Below are 23,876 nucleotides of genomic sequence, written 5' to 3' on the forward strand. Positions count from 1 at the left end.
ATTCAAACTTTCACAATCTAAGTGTTAAAATTTACTAGATTTTCAAACTCCATAAACCATTTATGGAGTCAAATCTTTATCAGTTCAAACTTCAGTGAAAGCTTTAACGCACTTTAACTAAGGTATCTTTATCAAAAAAAATATTATTTTTCACATTACAAGTAACTTATAACACTGAAAAATGTTTACTTTCTCAGGCCCAACAATGTAAAAGTAGTCCAGGATATCGTGAGCCCAAAGCAAATCAGGGCCCACCAATAAAGTTTCCATCTTCAAGTTGGAACTGCCAACTGTCGACAACAACATCGTCTTCAACCTTGACAATTCCAACACAAACAAACAAAACCAAAACCAAACCAAAATTCTTCATTCCACTAATAATAATTCACTAAAAACACATGAATTTCTTCAAATCCATCTTATCTGATGACCCTGATCCACAAGATCCCAATATACCTGAAAAAGATGTAGCAGAAGTTGACCCGGATCATGAAAAACCCGATTCAACAACAGGATCCGATGATGTTTGGAGCAGTTTTGGCGGTATATTCAAGACTCTGTCGACCCGATCCGAATCAGTACTCGAAACATACCGTAAAGATTTACAAGAATTCGGATCCGGGTTGAAAAAAGAAACCGAATTGTTACGTGAAGTAGCTAGCCGTGAGGTTGGTAATACCGTTAGCCACGTCATCAAATCAACAACTGAGATTATATCACAAGGTAAAGACACCCTTTTAGCTCCTGATGATAATGATGTTGTTGAACCCGAAACCCCTGATTCGGGTCGGGTCAACCCGACCCGTTACAGTCGGTTTGAGTCCCAGTTGGTGAGTATTCAATCTGACCCGAATACGTTTTGTGTGGGGCCTGAGGATTTAGGGGAGTATGAGAAGTGGAAAAGTGGATTTGATTTGAAGGAAAAGAGTAAGGAAGTTGAGTTGTTGATTGGTGAAAATGGGTGTTTGGAAAGTATGTATAAAAGGGTTGTGCCTAATGAAGTTGATAATGAGAGTTTTTGGTTTCGTTATTTTTATAAAGTGGAGAAACTTAAGCAACAAGAGAGTGTTAGAGCTAAACTTGTTAAGAGAGCGATATCGATAGATGATGATGATGAAGAATTGTCTTGGGATGTCGACGACGATGATGATGAACAAGAGAGTAATGTTAAATCGAAAGTTGATGGGAAGGGGAAAGAGGGTTCTGTTATTGAAAGCTCTGTCGATGATGTAAAGAAAATGGGTTCTGATGAGAATCGAGATTCGATTAATGTTGCAAAGGAAGTGGCTACTGATGAAAGCGAATCGAGCAAGCAAGATTCGACCAATGTTGCAAAGGAAGTGGCTGCTGGTAAAAGTGAATCGAGCAAGGAGGATTCGACCAACGTTGCAAAGGAAGTGGCTGCTGGTAAAAGTGAATCGAGCAAGGAGGATTCAACCAACGTTGCAAAGGAAGTGGCTACTAATAAAAGTGAACCAAGCAAGGTGGATTCGAACAGCGTTGCAAAAGAAGTGCCTACTAATAAAAGTGAACCAAGCAAGGAGGATTCGACTAATGTTGTAAAACAGGCCACTCCAAGTGATGAATCACAAACTTTAAGTTCAGCTGCTGTTGATAAGAAAGAAGAGGATCAGTCTAATAGCAAAGATAGTAAGAAAGAAGACACTGAAGTTACTTCTCTAAGTAAAAAGGAGGAAGGGGTTGTAAAAGGTTCGGAGGGGAAAGGCGATAATGATGAATCTAGCAAAGATGGTAATGTCGTTATTGCTTCAAGTCAAAAGACAGGGGCTGATGAGGACGACTTGGATTGGGCTGAAATTGAAGACATTGAGGGTAATGATGACAAAAAGGCAGCAACTTCTCATGTTGCAAGTTCCAATAGAGCTGATTTGAGGAAGAGGCTTAGTGTTGAAGAGGATGATGAGGATTTGAGTTGGGATATTGAAGATGATGATTAGCCTGTGAAAGCTTAGATTCTCAATCAAACTTAAGATATGCAGAAATCTGGATGCCAATTGTCAAAGCAGTCAAACGTACAACAGAACTAAAGAATTAAACTTTAAAGCTTGAAACCTAGTAAAGTAAGATAACATTTATTGTCTCAGGCAGTTTGTTTAATTGTGCTTCATGATTTTCATTCTTTATATTGAACTTTTAGTTTAATGGTCACGATTTCTATGTCCAGCTGTTATTTATAAAGTGAAAATGTCTTTGTGCCCTCTGTAAACGTGGGAAATTTGAATGAAAGCAATGATGTTCATAGACAAAATGTTGTCCCAATATTCTGTTCATAGTTAATGCTTCATAATTTAGATGTCTTAAGCATCTAAATGGGAGGATGGAATAAAACACGCCCCCGCCTTCATCAACATAGGATAGCTTCTTTGTCCTTAGTAAATCAGTCTCTGAAGGTGCATGAATGTGGATGTGCTTCCATTTGTTGTGTTATTTGTAATAACAAAAAGACTCATAAAAAAGGTAAGATAAGGTGGATGGTCGAATATAAACTAGATACAAAAGGGAAGCGCAACCTGTCATGTCCTTACCTCCTTACTCCTACACATAATATTCCGGAATCCACTAATATCGTTGTTTTTAAGTACTTGGGAAATACTTTAGCTGCAGGACCCCATTTACTGCCCAGCTCACCATACCATGGGAAAGCGTGACCTTATCCAAAAAAAATAAAAAAACATGGGAAAGGGTGGGTAGGAAAGGAAGGAACCTGTATGTAGCTGATGAAATTGCACGACCACCTCAACCCCGCCATCCCTCCGACTTCCGTTAAAGGATGAAAATATTCAAGTTGTTTGTTCTTTATCCTCTTATATAGTTGGCGGCTGTCTGCGACTGCATTGATTTATCAAACAAGTTGTTTTCCACTGACTGAGACCCATATCTTTAGTTCTGAACCACCAAAATAGTTACTCTTCTCTGAAAGACATTAAAGCAGTGATTCATCTCTCCTCCTAGTTTAGCTACCAATTATTAGGAAGCACGTCTGTCGTTTAGGATGTGCTTGCGGCTTGAGCTAAAAATGCTTTACCAGCCTACGCCTGCACCCAAGCAATTAAGGTGGGTATGTATGACATGCAATATAGAATGACAAATCATTATTAACATTTGGAAGAGTATGAAGAACCGACTATCGTCTCTCAATGTCACAAGATAGTTCAGGTCTATTGACAAAGTAATGTCAGCAAGACTGGGGGCTTGAGAGGAAGTACTGTATAGACCAAATTTCCCTTGGTATATACGGGAAGTGCCCCTGTATTCACCACAATACTGAGGCATTTTAAAGCAAGCACTGCATACAGTTCAGGAAGCATGAAAACCAAATATAATTACCTAAAAGCAACTCTTACTGGCCTTCAACACATGATCTGGAAAACAGAAACTTAATAGACCAGTATTTTGTTCAGAAGGTGTAATTTTTATAACAAGAAAACATAGCACCAAGGAGTTGCTATGGTATTTACATAGATAAGATACTTTCAGCCTCATTTACATATGTAGGGATTGAATGGATTCTTGGATCCTCTTACCCTCATTTGCAAATTCACTTTTAGCAGTAAGCTTCATCTTCTGAGTTGAGCTAGTTTCTCCTTCAAGACAAATATTCAACCACTCGACTTATCTACTCTCTGGTATCTCTAAAGCTTACCTTGGTTGTAGATGAATAGGTATAACAGCCAGCACCTAATCTCCAATTAAAAGAAGGCAGTTTTTGAAAAGTATGAAATAAATAAAAGTAAATACTCAACACCTGAGCTCAAGAGCATGAAAGATAGCCTGTAAAGAGAGCCATATCTGTAGATGATGATGAACAAGAGCAATGTCAAATCAAAAGATGATGAGCAGGGAAATAAGGGCTCTGTTTCTGAAGATTTGCGAATTTCGCAAAGCAAGTGGCCTCTGATGAGAATGAATCGGGCACTTGAGTTTCTGCCGTCATTGTGAAGGAAGTGTACTGTTATTTAAGTGAATCAACCAAGCAGGATTCAATCAGGATTCAAGTATTAAAGTTTTAAGGCTTGATATGGAGTAACAGTAAGATAATATTCTATTGGGTGATGCAGTTTTTCAATTGTGCTAATTTTCATTTTTCATACTGAACTTTTTAGTTTCAGTCAAGATTGTTATGTCCAGTTCGTCATTTATAAAGTGAACATGTCTTCGCGTTCCACGTACAATTGAACATTTGGTCCTTCGTTCAAGTAAGTTGGGATGTTGAGGCTGAATCAGTCAATAATGATGAATTGCAAAATAACCACAAAAACCAAATATAACTAATTGCCTAAAATGATCCCCTACTAACCTCAAAGAGATGGACGTGAAAACGAAAACTTAAATACAAAAGTCAGCCTATTGTTTAGCTAATACACACTCCATTTACCTACGCTCAGTTATCTCTAAAGCCTATAACGGCTGGCATAGGTGAACAGTTATAGCAGCCAAAGCCTAATCTCTAGGTAAAAAAAAAGAAGGAAAACCTGTGAAAAAACCATAAGAAAAAAAAAATAGAAGCAAATTCATGCTCACTCATTGTACACAGTAGGAGAAAGAAAGCCCCTTCAGCTACAAAGGGTGTTTAAAGACTTCAAACTGGTGAATCTATGGTGATTTTCCATCAAGATCCAAACTTGGTTCTGAACCGCTCTCTGATTTAGGCGCGTCACCAGGGGGAGGTAGTGCAAGGAAGCGTCCTCTTTGAGCACGCGGTGGAAGATGCTTTGCAGGTTTTCTGGATCCACCATTAAATGGCAAAAATACACCAGTACCACCACGAGGAGCAGCCCTCCGAGGGTTCATAACTACTGGACGAACTGGTGCTAGCATAACCATTGGAGCTTGAAGGACTCCCCATTTAGGGATTGGCTCATAACCATTGTGTGCTCCATTTGCAGTTGCATATTGTGTTGGAACACCAGGTTGCCATAAGGTCATGGCTCTAGTCAGAGGAGCAACTTGTGAAAAGTTGTTTCCCATCTCTGTTCTGACTTTGAAGAATGTAATTGTGACTCTTTTGTTAGGAGCTGAACACATGGCATGTCTGGCCATATCAGCACTATTTCCCCTCATGACCAAAAGAGACCTGTCATATATTGAACAAGAAGGTACAAGACAAACCATAAATAAGAATAGTCATTTGAGAGAAAGCTTCATCAGTGTAAAAAAACCTAAAATAAATGTACATACCCTTCTTTTAGAGAAAGCATGAGCGACCCTTTGTAGTTCCCTTCACTGTCGCTCACAAGCGATCGCCCGAATGCCATCATTGAGTCAGCCAGGACAAGGGTGGACACTGGCTGTTCCAAGTGAGGTGGCTTCAGGAAAGGCTGTGAAAACTCCCCCTGAATAACGGCAGCATCATTTAGGCTTTAGTTATATACTGATAAAGATATTGCTGGCCAAGATAATCTTAGCATAAATGCATATACCTCATCAAAGAAGTTGATGATGCAGCTGTTAGGTCTTCTACTCTCTGATATTAGGTGCCACTGAATCAGGTGGTCTATAACACCTTCCAGAAGAGCTGGAATGGGCTCATTGTTACCTGAAAGTTTATATTCCCAAATTATGTTAGGTACAGTAGAAGAAGAATTAATCGCCGCACAACCAACCACTTAAACTGAAATAGTCACTAGATGTATAATTCATGTATAATATGTGTATAACCTTATAGATAGGAAAAGTAAACAATGAATCTGGCCGGCTATTTATGTAAAGATCCCACAGAAATTAGAATTGGAGATGAAAGTTTAGGGAATTGGGTGGTCAAATCTTGTAAATCCCAAATAGCAACAACAAAGATATGTTTTCAGACCAAGCAGTTCTTACTCTTTTGACATGTTGCATCCTCTTTTACATGCCCAAAAATTGGTGCACCAAGCTGAATCAGCTCTCTTTTGCTGCCCTTCACTTGCTGGTTGTACAAAATAAAAGTTTCACCTGAAACACAGTCACAGATCAATCAGGAAATTATCCAAGATCACACATTTAAGGAGTAAATAGTAAATCAGATTTATGACGTTGCAGGCATGGCAATACTTTACAAGGCTACCAAAAAAGAAACACAGAGAAGTTTTGCTTGGGTTGATGCTTTGGTGCTTCTTGATTCAGATTATAAGCAAAAGAGAAGTTAAGTGAAAACAATATCAGCATCAACATCAAGCACCAAGGCACAAACAATCATTTAAGGCAGCTGCAATTAGTCATAAAGAAAAACAAATGCCCAAACCTGCTCCAGCAAAACTACAGAGGTGTCCTTTTACTATCTCATAACTTCGCCCCAAAAAGGAAACTACAATAACTATAAAAGCGTCACGAATCACAGGATCCACCTGAGAGTTCACCATTTTGACCAGCAACTCGAAGTTCATTCACAAGGTCATCTAATTTAGAGAGTTCATTCGGAGTAAAAACGTCTTCGAATAACTTCAGACCTCTTACAACATTCACCTGCCAGTCACAATGTAGGGAAGTTTAAGACCTTCAACATAGATCAACATTTGGTTTACTAAGTGAATGCCATTCTACCAGAACGTAGAAATAGCGCTCACTGGCCACTTTCAGCTTTGTTTTTTAAAAATTGTCTTGTCGTGGAGTTTCAAATTCCACAGGTGAAACTTCATTATAGTGGCTATTTTTAAATTACAGGGGCTGAAAAACGGCTTTTTGTGAACTTTACCCAACTGGAATGGATGTAAAATAACAAGGACATGGAGGACTTACCATATGTCCTTTGACTGGTTCCTTTGACACAAACCCCTTGGTCATCTTGATCTGGTCATGCCTCGCCTCGCAGTTTTCATGGTTTGTGCAAAATTCATCGGAATCTGGGAAATGTTGTGCTTCCTGGGATCCTATAAAATGAAAGGAATCATTTAAATGTGTTATATTCACTATTCAGTATTCAATATCCACAATGATATCAAGCAAAGTAAAAATTTCACTAATTAAAATAAACAAACACCGTAGCATAATGAATTTTCGAGTTTGATCATATGTCTTGGCAATGTTTAACAAAAAAGGAAACGAACTGACCATGTTACTTTACTGCTCCCTTAGTAATAGATTTTTTGCACACACAATGTTTAACAAAGTTGTTAACAGTGTTAGTGCTGGCTGAAATTGGCAAACGGACAAAAGTACAGCCCTTACCAAAAAAGAAAAGAAAAACTGAAAAAGACATACCCTTTACAATGGCATACTACAGAATGTTTCTAGTTGACCACGTTTTTTTTTTATGGAAATGACCCCATAACATTCTGAAAGTGCAGTCACTGTAAAAAGAATGGGGCAAAATCAACTAGTCCCCACATAATTATACCAAACGAGTGGTACTAATAGAGTCTAACTCTATTTGTCTTCACCCAACCACCATTAATTAGCCACACCAAAAAAAAAAAAAAAAAAAAAGTAGCGTATAGTTTTAAACTGATCTAGTTGGTTGATAATCCGAAATTTGATTAAACGACTTACTAATGTAAAAATTATTTACATGACTAGTGTATATATAACTTAAATAAAAGTCACTTATACCGGCAATGTTTTACGCGATCAAGTTATTTAAAATGTATTCATGTGCATGTATCTTTGCGTAATAAGCATATTCCTTTTTTAACGCATATACTAGTATAATTTTTAGAAAAAAATATTAGCATATGTATAATTTAAGTCCAAAAAATATTTAGTGAACTTTTGGGGCTTTCCACCATCGCATTGAGACAAAAAAAATGAAAGCAATTAGCACTAACAATTGGAGAGGGAAGAGAGACAATGAAGGTGGTCCCACACTAGAAACCAACCAAATGAATAGGGAAGGAATTGTAAACAATGCCCTGGCCCAAAGCCCCAAAATTATTGGATCGCACAAAATGTTGAAACGAAATCACGCCACCCAGGACAACTGGGTGATAGAACTCCCCTCCATGTGGAACCAGTTAAATTAGCACCCCTCATATCTCATTTTACACTTTTTATTTTTAATTTTTTAAGATATAATATTTCTGTATACTAAAAAATAATTTATTTTTTATTTTAGGACTAGGACTTTCTCACATCTTTCGCGTTGGGGTTGGGAAGGGGGGAGGGGTTCTCTATGTGAATCTCTTCTCGATTGGTCAGACCGAATCGAGGCACCACTTAAGCTAGGAATGGCTCAGCTTTTATTAAAATCATTAAAGTTTCGGAAATCTTTAATTCTTTATCGACGCATACTTAGTTAAACTAGGCCACATAAACTAAAATGAGGAAAGTATTCTTTTTGATTTTTTTTTCTATATCTAGTCTAGAGTTTAATAGCCAACTTATAGGTATATTAGGCAGGGGGACAAAGCTAGAATATCGGTACACGGATTCGGCTGAACCTAATAGTTCTGGCAAAACCTTGTAATTGTCTTAAATCTATTGAATATATACAAAATGTTAACTTAATGCACCAAAAGACTAGAACCCAGAACTCATACGTTTTAAATCCCGACTTTGTCATCAGGAAACAAAGTGTTTTCATTTAAAAAAAAATAAAAACAAATATCAGTCATAAGTCGATCCTAATTCATTCTAAGCAACCTAATGAATTAGGTTTAGTAAACCCAACCAAACCTTGGAAGACCGATAAGATGAGGCCAACAAGACAAAGCCATGACGTTCGTTACAACATCAGTCTACACTTGAGACCACCTAAATAAAGTAAGGAAAATTTAATGAGTCAATTCTGTTGTCTTTGATACCCACCTCGAGGCACTAAACAGAGCCGTCTTCTCTTACCTAAGTTTTTTTTTTTTTTTTTTTTTTTTTGGTACAGCGAAACTCACTGTGTTTTCTGAATTCTGATTCTCTGCCGCACCTAACACCTAAACATTGCAACACTTTTTTTTTTTTTTCATCACCTCGGTTTTGTCAAAACTTTTTTTCCCCATCAAAACATTGGGAAATCAACAGCATTTAACTAATCTTTTTCGTTAAAGAGCAAATAAAGGATAAGCGATTGACATTGGAATTGTCAAGCTGAAAAAGTCCTCGCTACTAAAATCTGAATATTTCGGGTGAATTGGCCTGTTCTACTTTAACAAATGTCTTCTTTTGGAAAAGAGTGGTCCGAGAAGGATGACAACTTTCACTTGAATTTTACTCCCTCAGTCTCACAATACATGTCGCTATGGAAACCAAAAAAAAAAATTAATCCCAAAATAAGTGTCGTTTTTGCAATTCAAAATAAAAATAGTAATTGTTTTTCACTATATTCTTATATTAAAGAACTACTTCTCTCAGTTCTCAAAAAATATCTACTAGTAATAAATATAGGTAAATTAATAAATTATATTAAAGAACGTGAAATGAGCTAAAGTGACACTTATTTGGGACTGCGAGGGTAACACACCAAAACAGTTGGGTTTTGGCTTGAAACGTTGACAGAGATATTTCACGAAATCTCAATTTCAAAAGGACCAACTGAACTTCTAATTTTTTCTTTCAAACTGAATATGAGGTGCTTTATTTTTATGAAAACAAAATTCAAAGAGAAATTTAAAAGAAAATTATATAATAATCAAAGAGTATGATGGGATGAGTGAGATCCCGCCGTCTTTAAACGGAGATTTGCGTGTTTGAGCCCGTAAATGGAGAAAGTCTTGGTAGGAAGATTAAGATTTTCTCTTAATAGATTGTACAGGGCGTGAAACCGAATTAATAGAGTTAGTAGGTTTCAGAGTATTGAATGGTCATAAAGAAAAAGGAAATTTTGCATCATTTCAAATTTAGGATTGGGCTCCTCTCCATTTCCCTCTCCATTTTAAAGGATTCGCTTAGATTGAGGACACGTAGATAGGTTAGATTTAATGACTAAGATTTAATTGACTCAAATAAGACCCTAACCATGGTTTACATAATTAATAACTTATTCATAAATATATTAAAGTATTTTCTCTCTCTTGCTATTTTACTTTCCTACACAATAATATTTCTCCTTATTCAGATTACCCGTTCCTTAAATAGATCCCATTATTAATTGATGATATTTTTCATTTTTTCCTATTATAATGCTTACGAATTAACAGAGTACATATTCAATTGGTAATTGATTTATGAAAATCCCTCTTTCAATATTTTTGAATTGATTACACTCTATCTTTCAATTTCTTCTTGAGTTAATCTTTTAATTCCATTTTTTTCTATGGACCTTTCTCTTTAAAATTACCTACTGCAGGGATGGTGGCACTTCAATATTTTTATAACCACGTGCCTTAATCATAAGAAAACAATGATTATCTTATCCACCTGTATTTTTATTAAACAAATTAATAAAAATGGACCGGGTAAACTGAATAAGGGGAAATATTATTGTGTAGGAAAGTAAAATAGCAAGAGAGAGAAAATACTTTAATTTATTTATGGATAAGTTATTAATTATGTAAACCATGGTTAGGGTCTTATTTGAGTCAATTAAATCTTAGTCATTAAATCTAACCCATGCCATGTGTCCTCAATCTAAGGTAGAACTTGGGGAAAATGGAGAGAAGAGAAATGGAGAGGTGCCCAATCCAATTTTTTAGAATACAATTTTTTTTTCCCGACAAATTAGATTGAGATCCAAAAATAACAGTCAGATTCAACGTGAAAGAATCACCATATTTAACAATAATAATTTTCTCTTTAAAGTCGGATTTCATAAAATAAAATAAAAAATAAAAAGGTTCACTTTTTTAGAAGCATCATAAAGTATGCTACAGAAATCAAACTTTTTTCTAATAAAAACTTTTAAAACACGTCCGAAAAAGTCAAACGTCCCTAATAATAGTAACAGCATTCTAGAATGACTTTCAACTTTCAAGCTAATAAACAAAACTCTTGAAACTCTGTACTTTGTTTTTACCACGACCATATATATTTTCTGTAGTCAAATATGACAAAGAAGGACATTAATGGCAACGACATATGAATAACTTATATGAGAATAAGCACACAAAAGTCTCTTTCAAGAGACTATTAGAAATAAAAATAACATAATAAGATTTGGTAATTTTGGAATATTCTCTGTATTTTTTAATTCTCCATTATTGAAACACCGTTTAATTATTTGTTTTATGCACCTGAATTTATGGCTTAAGAGTTTATTTGTTTAATGCTCTTTATACAATAAATCCTTGTAGTTCGAATCTTCTCCGGATTCCGTACATAATAGGAGCTTAATGAGTGCATCGGGCTGCCTTCTTTTTTTAAAAAACAAAATTTATGGCTCAAAAATTTAAAGGAAAGAGTACTCTTAATAGAATTAAAAAAATTCATTAAAGAGTACTTACCTGTATCCGTGATCTCACTTTCCGGTGATCCATTTGAATCATCTCTCATTGAAGAATCTTCATCTACCACCTCACCACAATTATTCTCCATTGACTCTTCTTCATGGTGACCGTTAGCATTTTCATTTAACGATTCTTTCAGTATTACTTCATCACTCTGTTTCTTGTGGGCAATCTCAACTTTGTTAATTTCCTTTCTTGCATCAGCGACTTTACGGAGCTCAAGAGTGACATCAGCGATGGAATAATACTTCTGCATCTGAAGAATTGGGATCCAATTCAGTCTCCTTCGATGTATGGCTGCGAAAACTGATTCATATTCTGATGATGATCTGCCACCTTCTTCTAGATGAGTGATATGATTACAAAGCGCATCAATGATCGCATTTGCTGCAGCGAATTCACCTCTAAACCATGCTATAATGGCGTCCTTAGCGTATGTTTCGGATGTCATGAGAGGAGGTGGTTGAGTTGTCGGCATAAGTGGAACTCGATCGGAGTTTGCAACAACGCCGGCTGCCGGCGGCATATTGAAACAGGGCAGTATGGAAAAAAAAAAACAGGAAAGTTTGATATATCAGGTGAAAGTTTCCAATTATTATGGGCCACCTGAAAGTTTGTTGTTTGAATAGTCTAAATGTTACTTATTTAGAAGGGCATATAGAGAGAGAGAGAGAGAGAGAGAGATTGGGGTTTGGAGGAGGGGTTTTCGTGGGTATTTAGAAGGCGTCTTTGGAGGCTTTTACACGGAGATTTGGGGTGGGAAGTCCGTGGGGGTAAGTGGGCCCATGTACCACTTGGCAAATATGTCAAATGTGACCTAGTGCGGGTTATCTCTCATGTGTGATTTGCGGGCTATTATACAGGACTGAGATTTATCCGGTACGCATCCAAGTGATAGCGGTTGCGCATCCCCTTATCATTAAAAAAAAGGCAAACTTACATAAATAACTACCTTATTAGCCCTTCTTACCATTCATAGCTACATTTTCGAAATTACCATTCGTAGCTACTTTTTGTGTATTCGTGTGTATTTGACAGTGTTTTTAGCTGTATTTGACTCTACATGTTCAGTTGCATGTATTTGAACTTTATTTAAATGTATCTCATATGTATTTGGCTGATATGTCTTGTATTGTCTTGTATTTAAATGTATTAATATGTAAGAAAAGTAATGTGGTTAGCTGGGTTCGAACCCGGGCGGACAGGGGCAGAGCCACACCCAATAACCACTCCAGCCACAGAAGCTTGAGGTATTATAACTATGAATGGTAATTTACAAAATCACTGTAACTAATAAATATAAATAAATTAAAAGTTAGTTATTATCAATAATTACCTCTTAGAAGTAGTTATGCCAAGTAATTATTCCTTTAAAGAAAAAAGTCAAATGTGAGTTTTAACTTTTTTTCTCCGCGGATTGTCCTTCTTTTGGGGTGGTCTTTAATTTTTGTCCCTCAAATTAGTAGTCTTTAGTTTTTTGCAGACTTCGCGAATCACCGGGTGGGTGCTGGGCTCGAACCCCAACTCAATTAAAAAAAAAAAATTTAGCAAGGTAGAGGTTTGGATTCGCAAGACAGAATTTTGTCAAAACTCTACCCTGCCTTGCGAATCAAAACTCTGCCTTGTGATTTTGTTTTAATTTTTAACTAAGCGGGGGTTCGAACCCGAAACCAAGAAGTTCTAACGAAGGACAAAAATTAAAGACCACCAATTTAATGGCCAAAAATTAAAGACCACCCCAAAATAAGGGCATTCCTGCGAATTGCCCAGGTTTTAAATTTTTTACAACAACACCATCATATCCAATATAATTCCACATGGGCTTGGGGAGGGTACCAGAGTTTACGGAAACGTTAACCCTACCTTGTATGTAGAAAAGTTGTTTTCAATAATTCCTCAGCTCAAGAAAAAGAATGCAAAGCAGTCCAGCAAAGGAAATAACGAGAGAATAAAGAGGCCATAACAAATTACTTAATTGCTAGTAATCTTTATTACGTAATTAAATACTCTGTCCCTGTATCTTTATTTGTCCATATTTGGCTTGGCACACCCCTTAAGAAACAATAAACGACATGATAATTTTGCTATATTACTCCTAATTATTATATAAGTCATCTTACTCGTTCGGAAATGAATTAGAAATGATTAATACTTAATAATAAGAGTAAAATAGGTATGAAATGATACCTCAGTAAATTATCTCTTGGTAAACCAAACTGGATAAGTAAAAGTGAACATCTATTTTTAATATGGTGAACAGGTAAAACGGAGTAATTACTACATTGATTAATTATAGTTAGTAGATTCGCAATGCAACTAACATGGCTGTACGTAATAAGTGAGGATTGTTAAACGCAGTCATAAGTTCAATAGTAATTAAAATGCATAGCAAAATGGTTATTTTACAAATCTAAAGGACAATAATTTTTAAAAAAGGTTCATGATGTTAATTGACCATAACGCTATAATAATATGAAGAAAAAAAAAATATATCCAAATCACCTAATAGTGTAATAAAAATCAAGTATAATAGCATTTAAGTATTTTTCTCTACTAATTGGTCAATTAGAAGGGGTATTTTTGGATTCTATTAATTAACAATCAGGAATAGAAATGTTATAAAACATTATAATTATTGGAGGGTCGGCAATAGATTGTAGATTTTTCTCAAAATAAAAAATAACAAAAGCTATATGCATATTAGTACTTATTAACTCATTTGAGATAAATTGTCAGAGTCGAAGTTCTATGTACTAATGATAAATTTATTATACAATTAAGTTACTTATGAAATAAATACAAGTTATACTAAATGCTAATATCCTCACATAACTAGACCGGCTGATACTTACAGCAAATCAATCGATACATGATTAATATCTTACATACACTTTTATCATTAAATCATAATTAATTAATATGATTAATATCTTACATACACTCTTATCATTAAATCATAATTAATTAATACATCTTTTCACTTTAATTCATGACTTAACTATATAAATCAACATGATTTGTTGTTAAACAGGATAAAGAAAAATATTCACTTAGAACAACAATAACTAAACTACTATCACAAGGTATAAATTCATTATATTAAAAAATTACTATCAAGTATACAACTTAAATTCACATTCTCATATTCGCCTTATGAAATTTCCTAAAGCCGCCTGCATGGGGTCATTTATAAATGGATTAAGAGGTATTCCATTAGAACTTTTCTTCCTTACCTGTCGGCTATCAATTTTCCTAAATCACAAATTCTAGAAAAACTTATAAAAGCACGAGTTAGAGAGAGAAGGTATAGATGGTAAAAACTCACCTACACATTTAATTATGAAGTGAAAGAAATGTGAAGGAGCGATGAAAGAGATGATAACAATAATAATATTTATTTATTAATTGGATGAAAATTATTTACATCTCAATTACTTTCTTTTAAAATCAAAACCCCCTCTAAATTATCAATTTTCATCTCTATCTTTTTTACCTCTTTAACATCATTTTTTAAATATTTATTTATGGATTTACTTGGTAAATAAATAAATTTATTTTCGAAACAAAAAAAGAGTAAGCTGGATGCACAAAATATACTGGGTGTGAATTACAGGTCACATGAAGATAACTTTCCCTTCAAGTAATATATACATTGCATAATGTACTTAATATTAAGTTAAATAACAGCCAAAAAATACAACGTTAGTTTTGTAATAAAGTCATAAAAGGATTATTTTGCTTATAATATTGTTAATCAACTTAAATTAAAATATATAGTAAGTAAGATCTAACATCATTTAAATTATAGGCAAAATACTTAAGTAAAAAGAATCATGTACAGATGAGGATGTAGATAAAGTACCGGTAGCGAATTCATCTAAATTAGGTTCTTTCGACATAAAACATAAATGTATGTGTAAAAATTTACGAAAATTACAACAAATAATAGATATGAAACTATAACTTTAAATATATAAAATGATCAATGCTAAGAACCTTAAAGATTGAACGGGGTAAGGGTGAAAATATCAATGGAATATAGATATTACGTAAGATGGGCAGAGAAGAATGATTATGGTTGAAAACTGGAGAAGTTTGTTTTTTAAAATGAAGTTAATGGGTTTAAATGATTTTCACCTTTACTAATTTTATATAAATATTGTAAGTCAATCTACTACAACCATTATTTTTTATTCTCACTTGAGAACCGTTGTAGATGACGGACAAATAATAAGAATAATCAATACGTTTTCATCTCAAGTAGTTGAAAGTAATTGAAACCGGAAATCTAAATCTTTGATATTCATTGTGTTCTATTTGAGCCAATATATTCGGAGTATTCAATCATAAATGGACCACTTCATGCTGGATGTCCATCTATCAGAATCTTCAATTTTCTCACGTAAGATATTGCAGAGTAGATCATTATGAATCTTACGACGAATTTAATTTTGATTTTTATCCGAATTTAATTTTAACAAGAGGTTCTGGGTTTAACTTTGATTTTTACAGAAAGAAAAAAGTATTTATTTCACAAGTTGAGAGAAGCGTTGGAACATAATATTATGAGTACTTAATAATATACTTTAAAAATAATAGTCGTTGTAGAAATCAATCTGTGTGTACATCAATTATTTACATCGAGTACTTATTACTTTCTTTGCCAAAACAACTACGCTCTCTAACAGGTAAAGTTGAAGATAATCACGCCCCTATCAATAACATAGTCTAAGAAACAAAAACAAAAGGAGTTATTAGATTATCTTGCGCACCAGAATTATTTATCGAATACCTGCTACGTTACAATTAATACCAATGTTCTCTATAACAGTTTATCTTAGTATTATTAACTTTTGGTTGGTATTGCAAAGTCAGAATTTTTTATAGATCCCCTTTTTTTCATCTACTTTATTTTAGGCGAAAGACAAAAGTTTCACATAAAATCATTTCAGGCACTTATTACACAAACTTCCTTATTGAATTGAGTTCCCTACATGCTTATTGAGTTGAAGCTTGGCAACCACACACGTGCGTCGCAGTCGCTGTCCGGCTCAGCTCGTGCCACACATGCGCGGTGTGGCCCACCTTTTTAGTCTAGGTTTAATTTATCCCCGACCTTTTTCTGCTTTGTGTAATAGCTCCAGGATAAAACTCATGTAACTGCTCCAATAAGTTTTGTAACAACTCATTGGCTAAGTACAATAACTGCTGAGTTCAAATTATGCAACATGTCAGATTGTTAGTAGTTAAATATGTAACAGTCGAGTTTCAATTTAATAACACCTCGGTATTAAATTCCTTATAAGAAAACTTCTCATCCTCTCAAGTTGTTCCTTACTATTTTCTGTTTCTTGCCAATTGATTTTTTCTGCATTTTCAACTTCTAACAACAAGCGCACATGTTTGAGAATTGAGAGTATCGTGGAATTTTGACAAACGATTGGGATCATCGATTTGCATCTTAGTCAGGTCTAAATACCCTTCAAGATAATGACTCGCCATGACACAATATATTAATCGACAAATTTTCCAATTTTCAACATTCATTGTCAATATCATAATACTTTTTCAACAGTTTAAAGTTTTAGATAAGATACTCGCACCTGAGACATAATATTAGGAAACAAAATCAAAAACCAGACAAACGAAGTGATGTTGGAGCAACATTGTGGGTGTAGGCCCAATGATACAACTGATCATTTTGTTATACTGCAAAATCGTTGGTGAGCATGGGGATGGGACCAAATTGTGGAGCTCTATTGTTGGTTAGCAGACGATTACAAAAAAGGCAATAGGCCCCACCTTAGTGCGCTGAGCAGTTAGCTACAGTACAGTAAGGGTTGCACGAAAAGTGGCTACTATATAAATGGGTTGAGACCACTGAAGTAGCGCATTATGCACATGCAAACGATTCCTTTCAACCAAACACGAACTAGCATCTTCATATATTACTCCCTTTCAACCCAAAATAATAGTAACAATTATTTTAATAATAATAATAAAAGAGACGAAAAAAGACTGTCATCATTGCATAAAAGAATATAGAAAGTAAAGTGAAGAAAAAAGCATAATAAAAAATTATTAGCTTTTCGTTCCAATTTATGTGAAAAAGTTTGAATCAACACGAAATTTCATAATATATCAGTATTGATTTTACACACTTCTTAAAAATTTACTGATTAATATTTATTTATTAAGTTGTCTATATTAATTATGCTTTGAACATCTAATTTTTGTTGTGCTCCAATAAGTTTAGAATATATCTACTATAAGAGTAGAATTGAAAAAAAAAAATTCCTAATTTGCTAACATAGAGAATTTATTTTTAATATATTGAATTAGCCAAAGGAAATGTAAAGTTACTTAATTAGCTCAACATTTTAGGAGTCTAGGACTTTATAAAAGAGATGCTCTGTCTTATTCCCTAAAATTTCTCAACAAATTAAAGTAGAAATATTCTCCTCAAACCCCTTAGAAACTTTCACATCCATTTTGGGGCTAATTAGGATAGAGTATCATCTTTTAATGATTGGATTCTTTATTTATAAGTACACGTGGTCTGACTGTTTAGGCAAAAGTACTTTTGGTTCTAAAAAGAAAACTTTAGCTTAATGAACAAATTAAATTTATGAAATTATTGGTGCACACACTATTTTTTAATACCTCTTTTGGTTAAAGTAATAGTCCAGCAAGATCAACTCTCGTAAACAAAGGCAGTTCAAGAATTTTGAAACACTTGATGCAAAATTTTTGGTGCACACACTATTGATTAGTATGTAACTCTTTTTGTTAAAGAAGAAAACAGAGACAGATCAAGAATTTTGAAACACTGAATACAAAATTATTGATGAGCACACTACTCTTTAATAACGAAGAGAAAATTAACTACTAATTTTGAATAATATATGAAACAATTAAGCTTTGGTGCAAGTATATATAACAATAAGAATTTCCTTCTCCGTGTGATGAGTTTTTTTTTTTTTTTGTCCAGTAACTAAGTCTTTTATACTAATCACCAAATGCATATTTACAAATCCAGAGCTTAAGTATCAAGTATAGAGCTATCTCAACTGAAAACTCAAAAAGAACTACATCAACTATTTACATTCAGCCTAGAACAAAAACTGTTGTAACTTAATTTTAATGCCCCTAGAGGCTCTCATATTACTAATATAGACTATTTCTCTTGCAATCATCGCCCACTGCTTTGCTTTATCTTCAAGTCCTCTGATTTCTGTGATGAGACTATTACGGGTTGAAGTAATGAAACCAAGTTTTTTATACTTGAAAAAATGACATTGCGTAAATAGTACATATGATCCAATCCTTCTTCGAACCCCACATACGACGCAATTTGTTATTTAGCTCACCGTACCGTCCTTTTTATAACATGCTCCAAATTTGCGATTGCATGAAGGGGTCTGTTGGGACTAGTAAGAGCTGTTTAATTAAGGGCATTTTAAATACAAAAGATCCATCTTTGATATTGATGAGCACCAATTAAATAGCAGCAAAATACATTTCAACGGATCCTAGGAGGTATTTTGTCCCCTAATTACTGCCAAATAATCGCACTTGTTTAACAACTTTCAAGACAAATTTAACTCTTATGTCAATTTTTTCTGACAATCACAAGGACTTATTTATGCTTTATTTATTCTCCACCGAATAACATGACTTTTCACAAGCCCAACGTACAAACTGGAAAGAGATTCTTTCTCTCCTTTATAATTGGTGATTTTTTATATATACATAGGTAAAAGAAAGAAAGATGGAACAAAAGTATAAAATATTGATAAAAGCACATATAAATTCTTTAGAATATATTGGAGTAATGTAGTGACAAACAAGTGGGATATTAGATAGATATATGTACTTCCCAATATCCAAATTAGCTTGTACTCCAACTTGAGTTTTTCCCTTCTGGTCTCTCTTTTTGGAGAGTCCTGTTAAGAGAATGGACAGGGAGCCCTCTTTTTTTTTTTTTTTTTTTTTTTTTTTTTTTTTGTGTGTGTGTTAAACCCCTAACCCCATAGCAGGAATTCTCTCGGTGACTCGAACCCATAACCTTTGGGTTGGAGGTGGAGAATGTTTACTATATGAGCAATCCTCTCTTGTTCAGATAGCCAGATTCAATTTCAAAAATTAGTTTATGTGACTAAAAATCATATCAGGAAACAACTATTCATTTTATAAATTGATACTCCCTCGGGTTCAAAAAGAGTATCCACTTAGCCTTTATTTTTTTGTTCAAAAAATGTGTTCACTTACCAAATCGAGAAAGAATTAAACTTATTATTTCGGATTGGCCCTTATTAAGCTTTAAGTGACCAAAACCTATTTAACTAGGGATAATTAAGTCAAATTATCTATTTTTGCTTAGGAATTAGTATTTTCTTAAAGAGTGTGTAAATAACTAAGTGGACACTCTTTTTGAATCGGAGGGAGTATTAGATATTTCGGCACCTCTCTACTCTTTGTTTTTTCGTGTTGTCAAAGAATTGACAACCCCAAACAAAAAAAAAACCAAACATGCAGAGACGACTGGACTCATGAAGCGTAGAAAATATAAACTTAACGAGAGCATGATATCGAGTAAGTAAAAAAAACGAGGAGTCGGCTCCAATGCCATGTTAAAAAAATAGACCTATGATTTAGTTCAACTCCAAAAATTGCCTCATGCGGTGAAAATGGCCAAAAGACCCTTAAGAAAACAACAATATATTATCTTAATCAATGTGGGATATCCTTAATAATCCTTCTGCTACACCTAAAAAAATGTATTTTATCTGTTGGGCGAGCTCATGAGGTGAGAACTCTCGAGCAAAGTGACATACTTGACACCCCTCGCACATTTGGGACTGGACACCTAACCAATAAAAAATTAGGCAAAATGTATCCTGATTTAACTCAACCCAAAAGAACTAATTTATGAGATAAAAAATAATCTAAAATTATATAAGAAAATAGAATAAGATAAAACATTCCCTCAAACAACCTGGGAGACTTCACAATTACTACTTCTGTTAAAGATGACAAAGGTACACCACTTTTTTATAAAGGACTAAGCAGTACTTCTAATTTGAGGTAAAGCATGAAAGTTTCTCATTGGACTATCCTTTTGGTTATGAGCTAGAGAGCAGAATCAGAATAATAAGAGATAAAAAGAGAAAAAGAAGGAACAAAAGTTTCATACAAACAAAAGCCAAAGCTTTGTGAAATTGGAATAAACCTTTTCCTAAGATGCTTGATTCTTTTTTTCCTCTCTTTGTGGGGTGCACGAGAGACTCTTGTTTAAAGTTTCTCATCAATTAACTATACTTGTGATTGTTTTATTTATTGAAAGGACATATATCTATCTCTCACATGCATGAGTCACCCCACAAGCCACAAGGTTCTCTCCAAACAGGCCCGGTTCCATTAACTGCAAGTCAATTTGTTCCACATATAAACCACAAGGATTAATATTTCTTTGTCCCCCCGGACTTTTCTAGAAATAGTCACACTTAATGGATGTACACAAGCAATTGCAAAATCTTCTTTTTGAGAATTCAGATACATCCACTTTTCATACATTTGTTTCTTTTGGTCAATGGGGTACGCGTGATTTTATGTCATCGGTATTGGCCTAATATCACAATTCAATTTGTAAGTTTGGTTAGGTCTTGGAATAGGTTGGTTTGAGGGTTTTACTTCGTTCCTCAATTTTATTTTGTATTATTTTCAAACAGTGTCGACAATATGCACGTGTTTTTTTACAAGGAAACAAATTGTTTACAAACATACACACATGAAAAAAATAATTAGTGAAATAATGTCAGATGACACTCTTTTTTTTTAAGAGTTAATAGTCAAAAACACACTCGAACAACCATTTTTTCATGAGTTTTCTACCTGAATTATCGCTAACTATTTGTCAAAAAATACCTCAACTATTAGTTGTTCATTTTTTTTACCTATTGTCGTTGCAATTGTTCAGGGCGGATAAATTAAAGTAAAAACAAGGCATAAAAGATTAACATGACTAGAATGGCACACCTTTGACACCGTCAAGAATCAAGTACTTTTTATTTCTTAAAAGAAGAATAGAATAAATTCCGTTTAGATGTGTGGAAATCTTTGGGTAAACGTCACTTGAATTTCAACCATTAAATTAAAGAGTTCATAGCCCAGCGTTAAAAGTTAAAACAGTGAAGTTCCTAAAACCCCCCAAAATACTTTATAAACTCTGCACTCCTTTTTTTCTTGTCTTTTATTCTTTCTTTCTCGTTTTCAAGAGAATATTACACTGAGAGCCAAAAGATAAAGGTCAAACATATATATAATGTTTATTACCATGAAAGCTTAAAGAAGCTAGAATTTTGAATTTATAGGTTCTGAATTTTAAAAAAGACATCTTACTAGGTTCTTAATAAATTATTTATACATATTAAGTGAATTTCTAAATCAAATACAAGATCATGACCAAGACTATTGGATATGTCGAACCCGTACCAAAAAGTTACAAGGGCCAATCTGAAAGTAACAAGTGGAATATATATATATATATATATATCTCAAAAAGGGTGAGGATAGATATTAAGGAGATCCTTTAATATTTTAAGCACCACAGATGAGATAATGGTCAGTCGATTTCGGGCAATTTAAAAGAAGGAGAAGGACAGATTAAATTGTCTATTTGTTAATGTGGTGATTAATTTAAATAGTAATTAAATTGCTAGTGTTAAAGCATGTCCAATTAAATGAGACCAGCACTTTTCATGACATTGATGTGTTTCTAAGTCGCAAGTCAAAGTTACTAATTACACAATTAGCAGACATTATATTATTAGGTAAGAAGAGTTTGGCTATCCATCACTATCATTATGTTGTGAAATACAATAATTTAGTACAGAATATTCGACTGGATGGTGTGCTTCTATGTAGACCCCTCCAATATTTCTAGGAAAACAGAATTCTATTTCTATGATTTGTTAAGTACATTCTCGATCTCTATCCCAATTTGAAATTGCTTACTTTATATATTGGGTTGGCCAAATTTAGAAAACATATATTATATTTATTCGAATTCTTTTTTAACTATTGTAATTAATGAAGTGTTAACAAGCTAAGAGTAATTTAGTACTCCTGTGATTAAGATTACTAAATATTTTTCTGATTAAAGAATATACAGATACATTAAAAGAAAGATAATATGGACCGAATATATTATTTTCGTAGTATTCAACTACTGAAAAGTATTTGTTGAATAAAAAAAATTAAATGCTCCATAAGCAAATTTTCCTCCATTTTTCACTTTCACGCATTTAAATATCATGAAAGCACACGTCACTTTAATAGTTGTACCAACTTGAATTAAGACAATTATGTTAAGATGGAAAGAATAATTCAAGCATGGGGTTTGTCACAACATGGCTTCACGATGGCCATCAAACTTCTTGGTTCTTAGAAGATAACGAAGAGAATTTGGTTTGTCCATCTTTGGACCAAATATGTACCCTCTCTCCATTTCAATCCATGTGATACACTTTGTTTTATAATCCTTTAAAAAAAGAACGAGACATGTCTAAATTTAGAAACAATTAATTTCACATTTTTTATTTTATAATTAATAAGAAAAATTTTTAACCACATGAAAACAATGACATATTTAACATAATTTTTTTAGAAGTTTTTATTTCTTTTTTACGCTCTGTGCCGATTCAAATTATATCACTTAAATTGCAATAAAAAGAATACAATGAAAGTTCAATTCATTAAACTATTTGTGTCTCCTGAATTAAGACATTTGTATTGAGACGTAAGGAACACTTGAATTATGGATGGATAAGCAATATACTGATGCTTGGAGTTACTCATGACATGGCTTCATGGTAGCCACCAAATTTTTTGATTCTTAGAAGATCAATTAATTATGAAGAGAACTTCGTTTGTCCATCTTATTTGAAATCAGCAATCACTTAAATAACGTAAAAGTTCTCACCTTTGTAATTTGTATCGTACACTTCAATTACAAGGGCTTGAAAACGACTATTTGTAAACTTTTCCATGAAATATTGCTGGGTTTTGAAAAATCATCAAGATTATTTTTCAAAATGAAAGTTTGTTAGACTCGGCCAGTCCAAAATATTCTTACCGTGTTATGATATTTTTCTTTTTTAGGCCAAGCTTACACGATTTTACTCAAAAAGTCTCACCGATATAAGAGTATCACTATGTCTTAAATGTGAATTTCTTTTCTTTTCGGCTATCAATATGAGATTTTTATTTACACACGTAACAAAATCACCGGAGAGGAGTCTTCCAGTATTTGCAAAGACTAGAATAAACACTCATGGCATGCTTTTCAGACTCAGTTATTTCAAACACTGAAACAATCCTATATAATGATTATTTGGTTGGAACTTCAGTTTTCAAAAGATTAAAAAGGAATTTCCATATAAAGTATGAATGAATATGTACGCATGTTTGAGGATTCTTAGGACCAGGTTTCATGATGGCCAGAAATTTTCTTGATTCTAAGAAAATTATTGAAGAGAATTTGGTTAATTTCATATTCTAGATGGATTG

At 33.8% G+C, this 23,876-nt stretch overlaps 2 protein-coding genes and 1 long non-coding RNA gene across 3 annotated transcripts; 1 reads left to right on the top strand and 2 right to left on the bottom strand.

The window, feature by feature from the left end:
- Nucleotides 1-292: 292 nt before the first annotated feature.
- On the top strand, nt 293-2,269 carry LOC132049022 (uncharacterized). Its single transcript, XM_059439697.1, has 2 exons — nt 293-1,340; nt 1,371-2,269. Exons 1-2 carry the CDS (start codon nt 399-401, stop codon nt 1,956-1,958), a joined length of 1,530 nt encoding a protein of 509 aa, XP_059295680.1. The 5' UTR covers nt 293-398; the 3' UTR covers nt 1,959-2,269.
- A 2,064-nt stretch (nt 2,270-4,333) lies between these two features.
- Nucleotides 4,334-12,009, bottom strand: LOC132049030 (RNA demethylase ALKBH10B-like). Its single transcript, XM_059439704.1, has 7 exons — nt 11,304-12,009; nt 6,736-6,866; nt 6,345-6,462; nt 5,842-5,952; nt 5,442-5,557; nt 5,200-5,354; nt 4,334-5,095 (listed from the first exon to the last, which is right to left on the bottom strand). The coding sequence occupies exons 1-7, from the start codon at nt 11,830-11,832 to the stop codon at nt 4,615-4,617; spliced, it is 1,641 nt and encodes a 546-aa protein (XP_059295687.1). The 5' UTR covers nt 11,833-12,009; the 3' UTR covers nt 4,334-4,614.
- Nucleotides 6,897-10,696, bottom strand: LOC132049039 (uncharacterized). The gene is made up of 2 exons (XR_009413045.1): nt 10,562-10,696; nt 6,897-9,775 (listed from the first exon to the last, which is right to left on the bottom strand). It is a non-coding gene; the product is annotated as an uncharacterized LOC132049039 (long non-coding RNA).
- Nucleotides 12,010-23,876: the final 11,867 nt, after the last annotated feature.

The sequence above is a fragment of the Lycium ferocissimum genome, chromosome 1, assembly GCF_029784015.1.
Source record: "Lycium ferocissimum isolate CSIRO_LF1 chromosome 1, AGI_CSIRO_Lferr_CH_V1, whole genome shotgun sequence".
NCBI lineage: Eukaryota > Viridiplantae > Streptophyta > Magnoliopsida > Solanales > Solanaceae > Lycium > Lycium ferocissimum.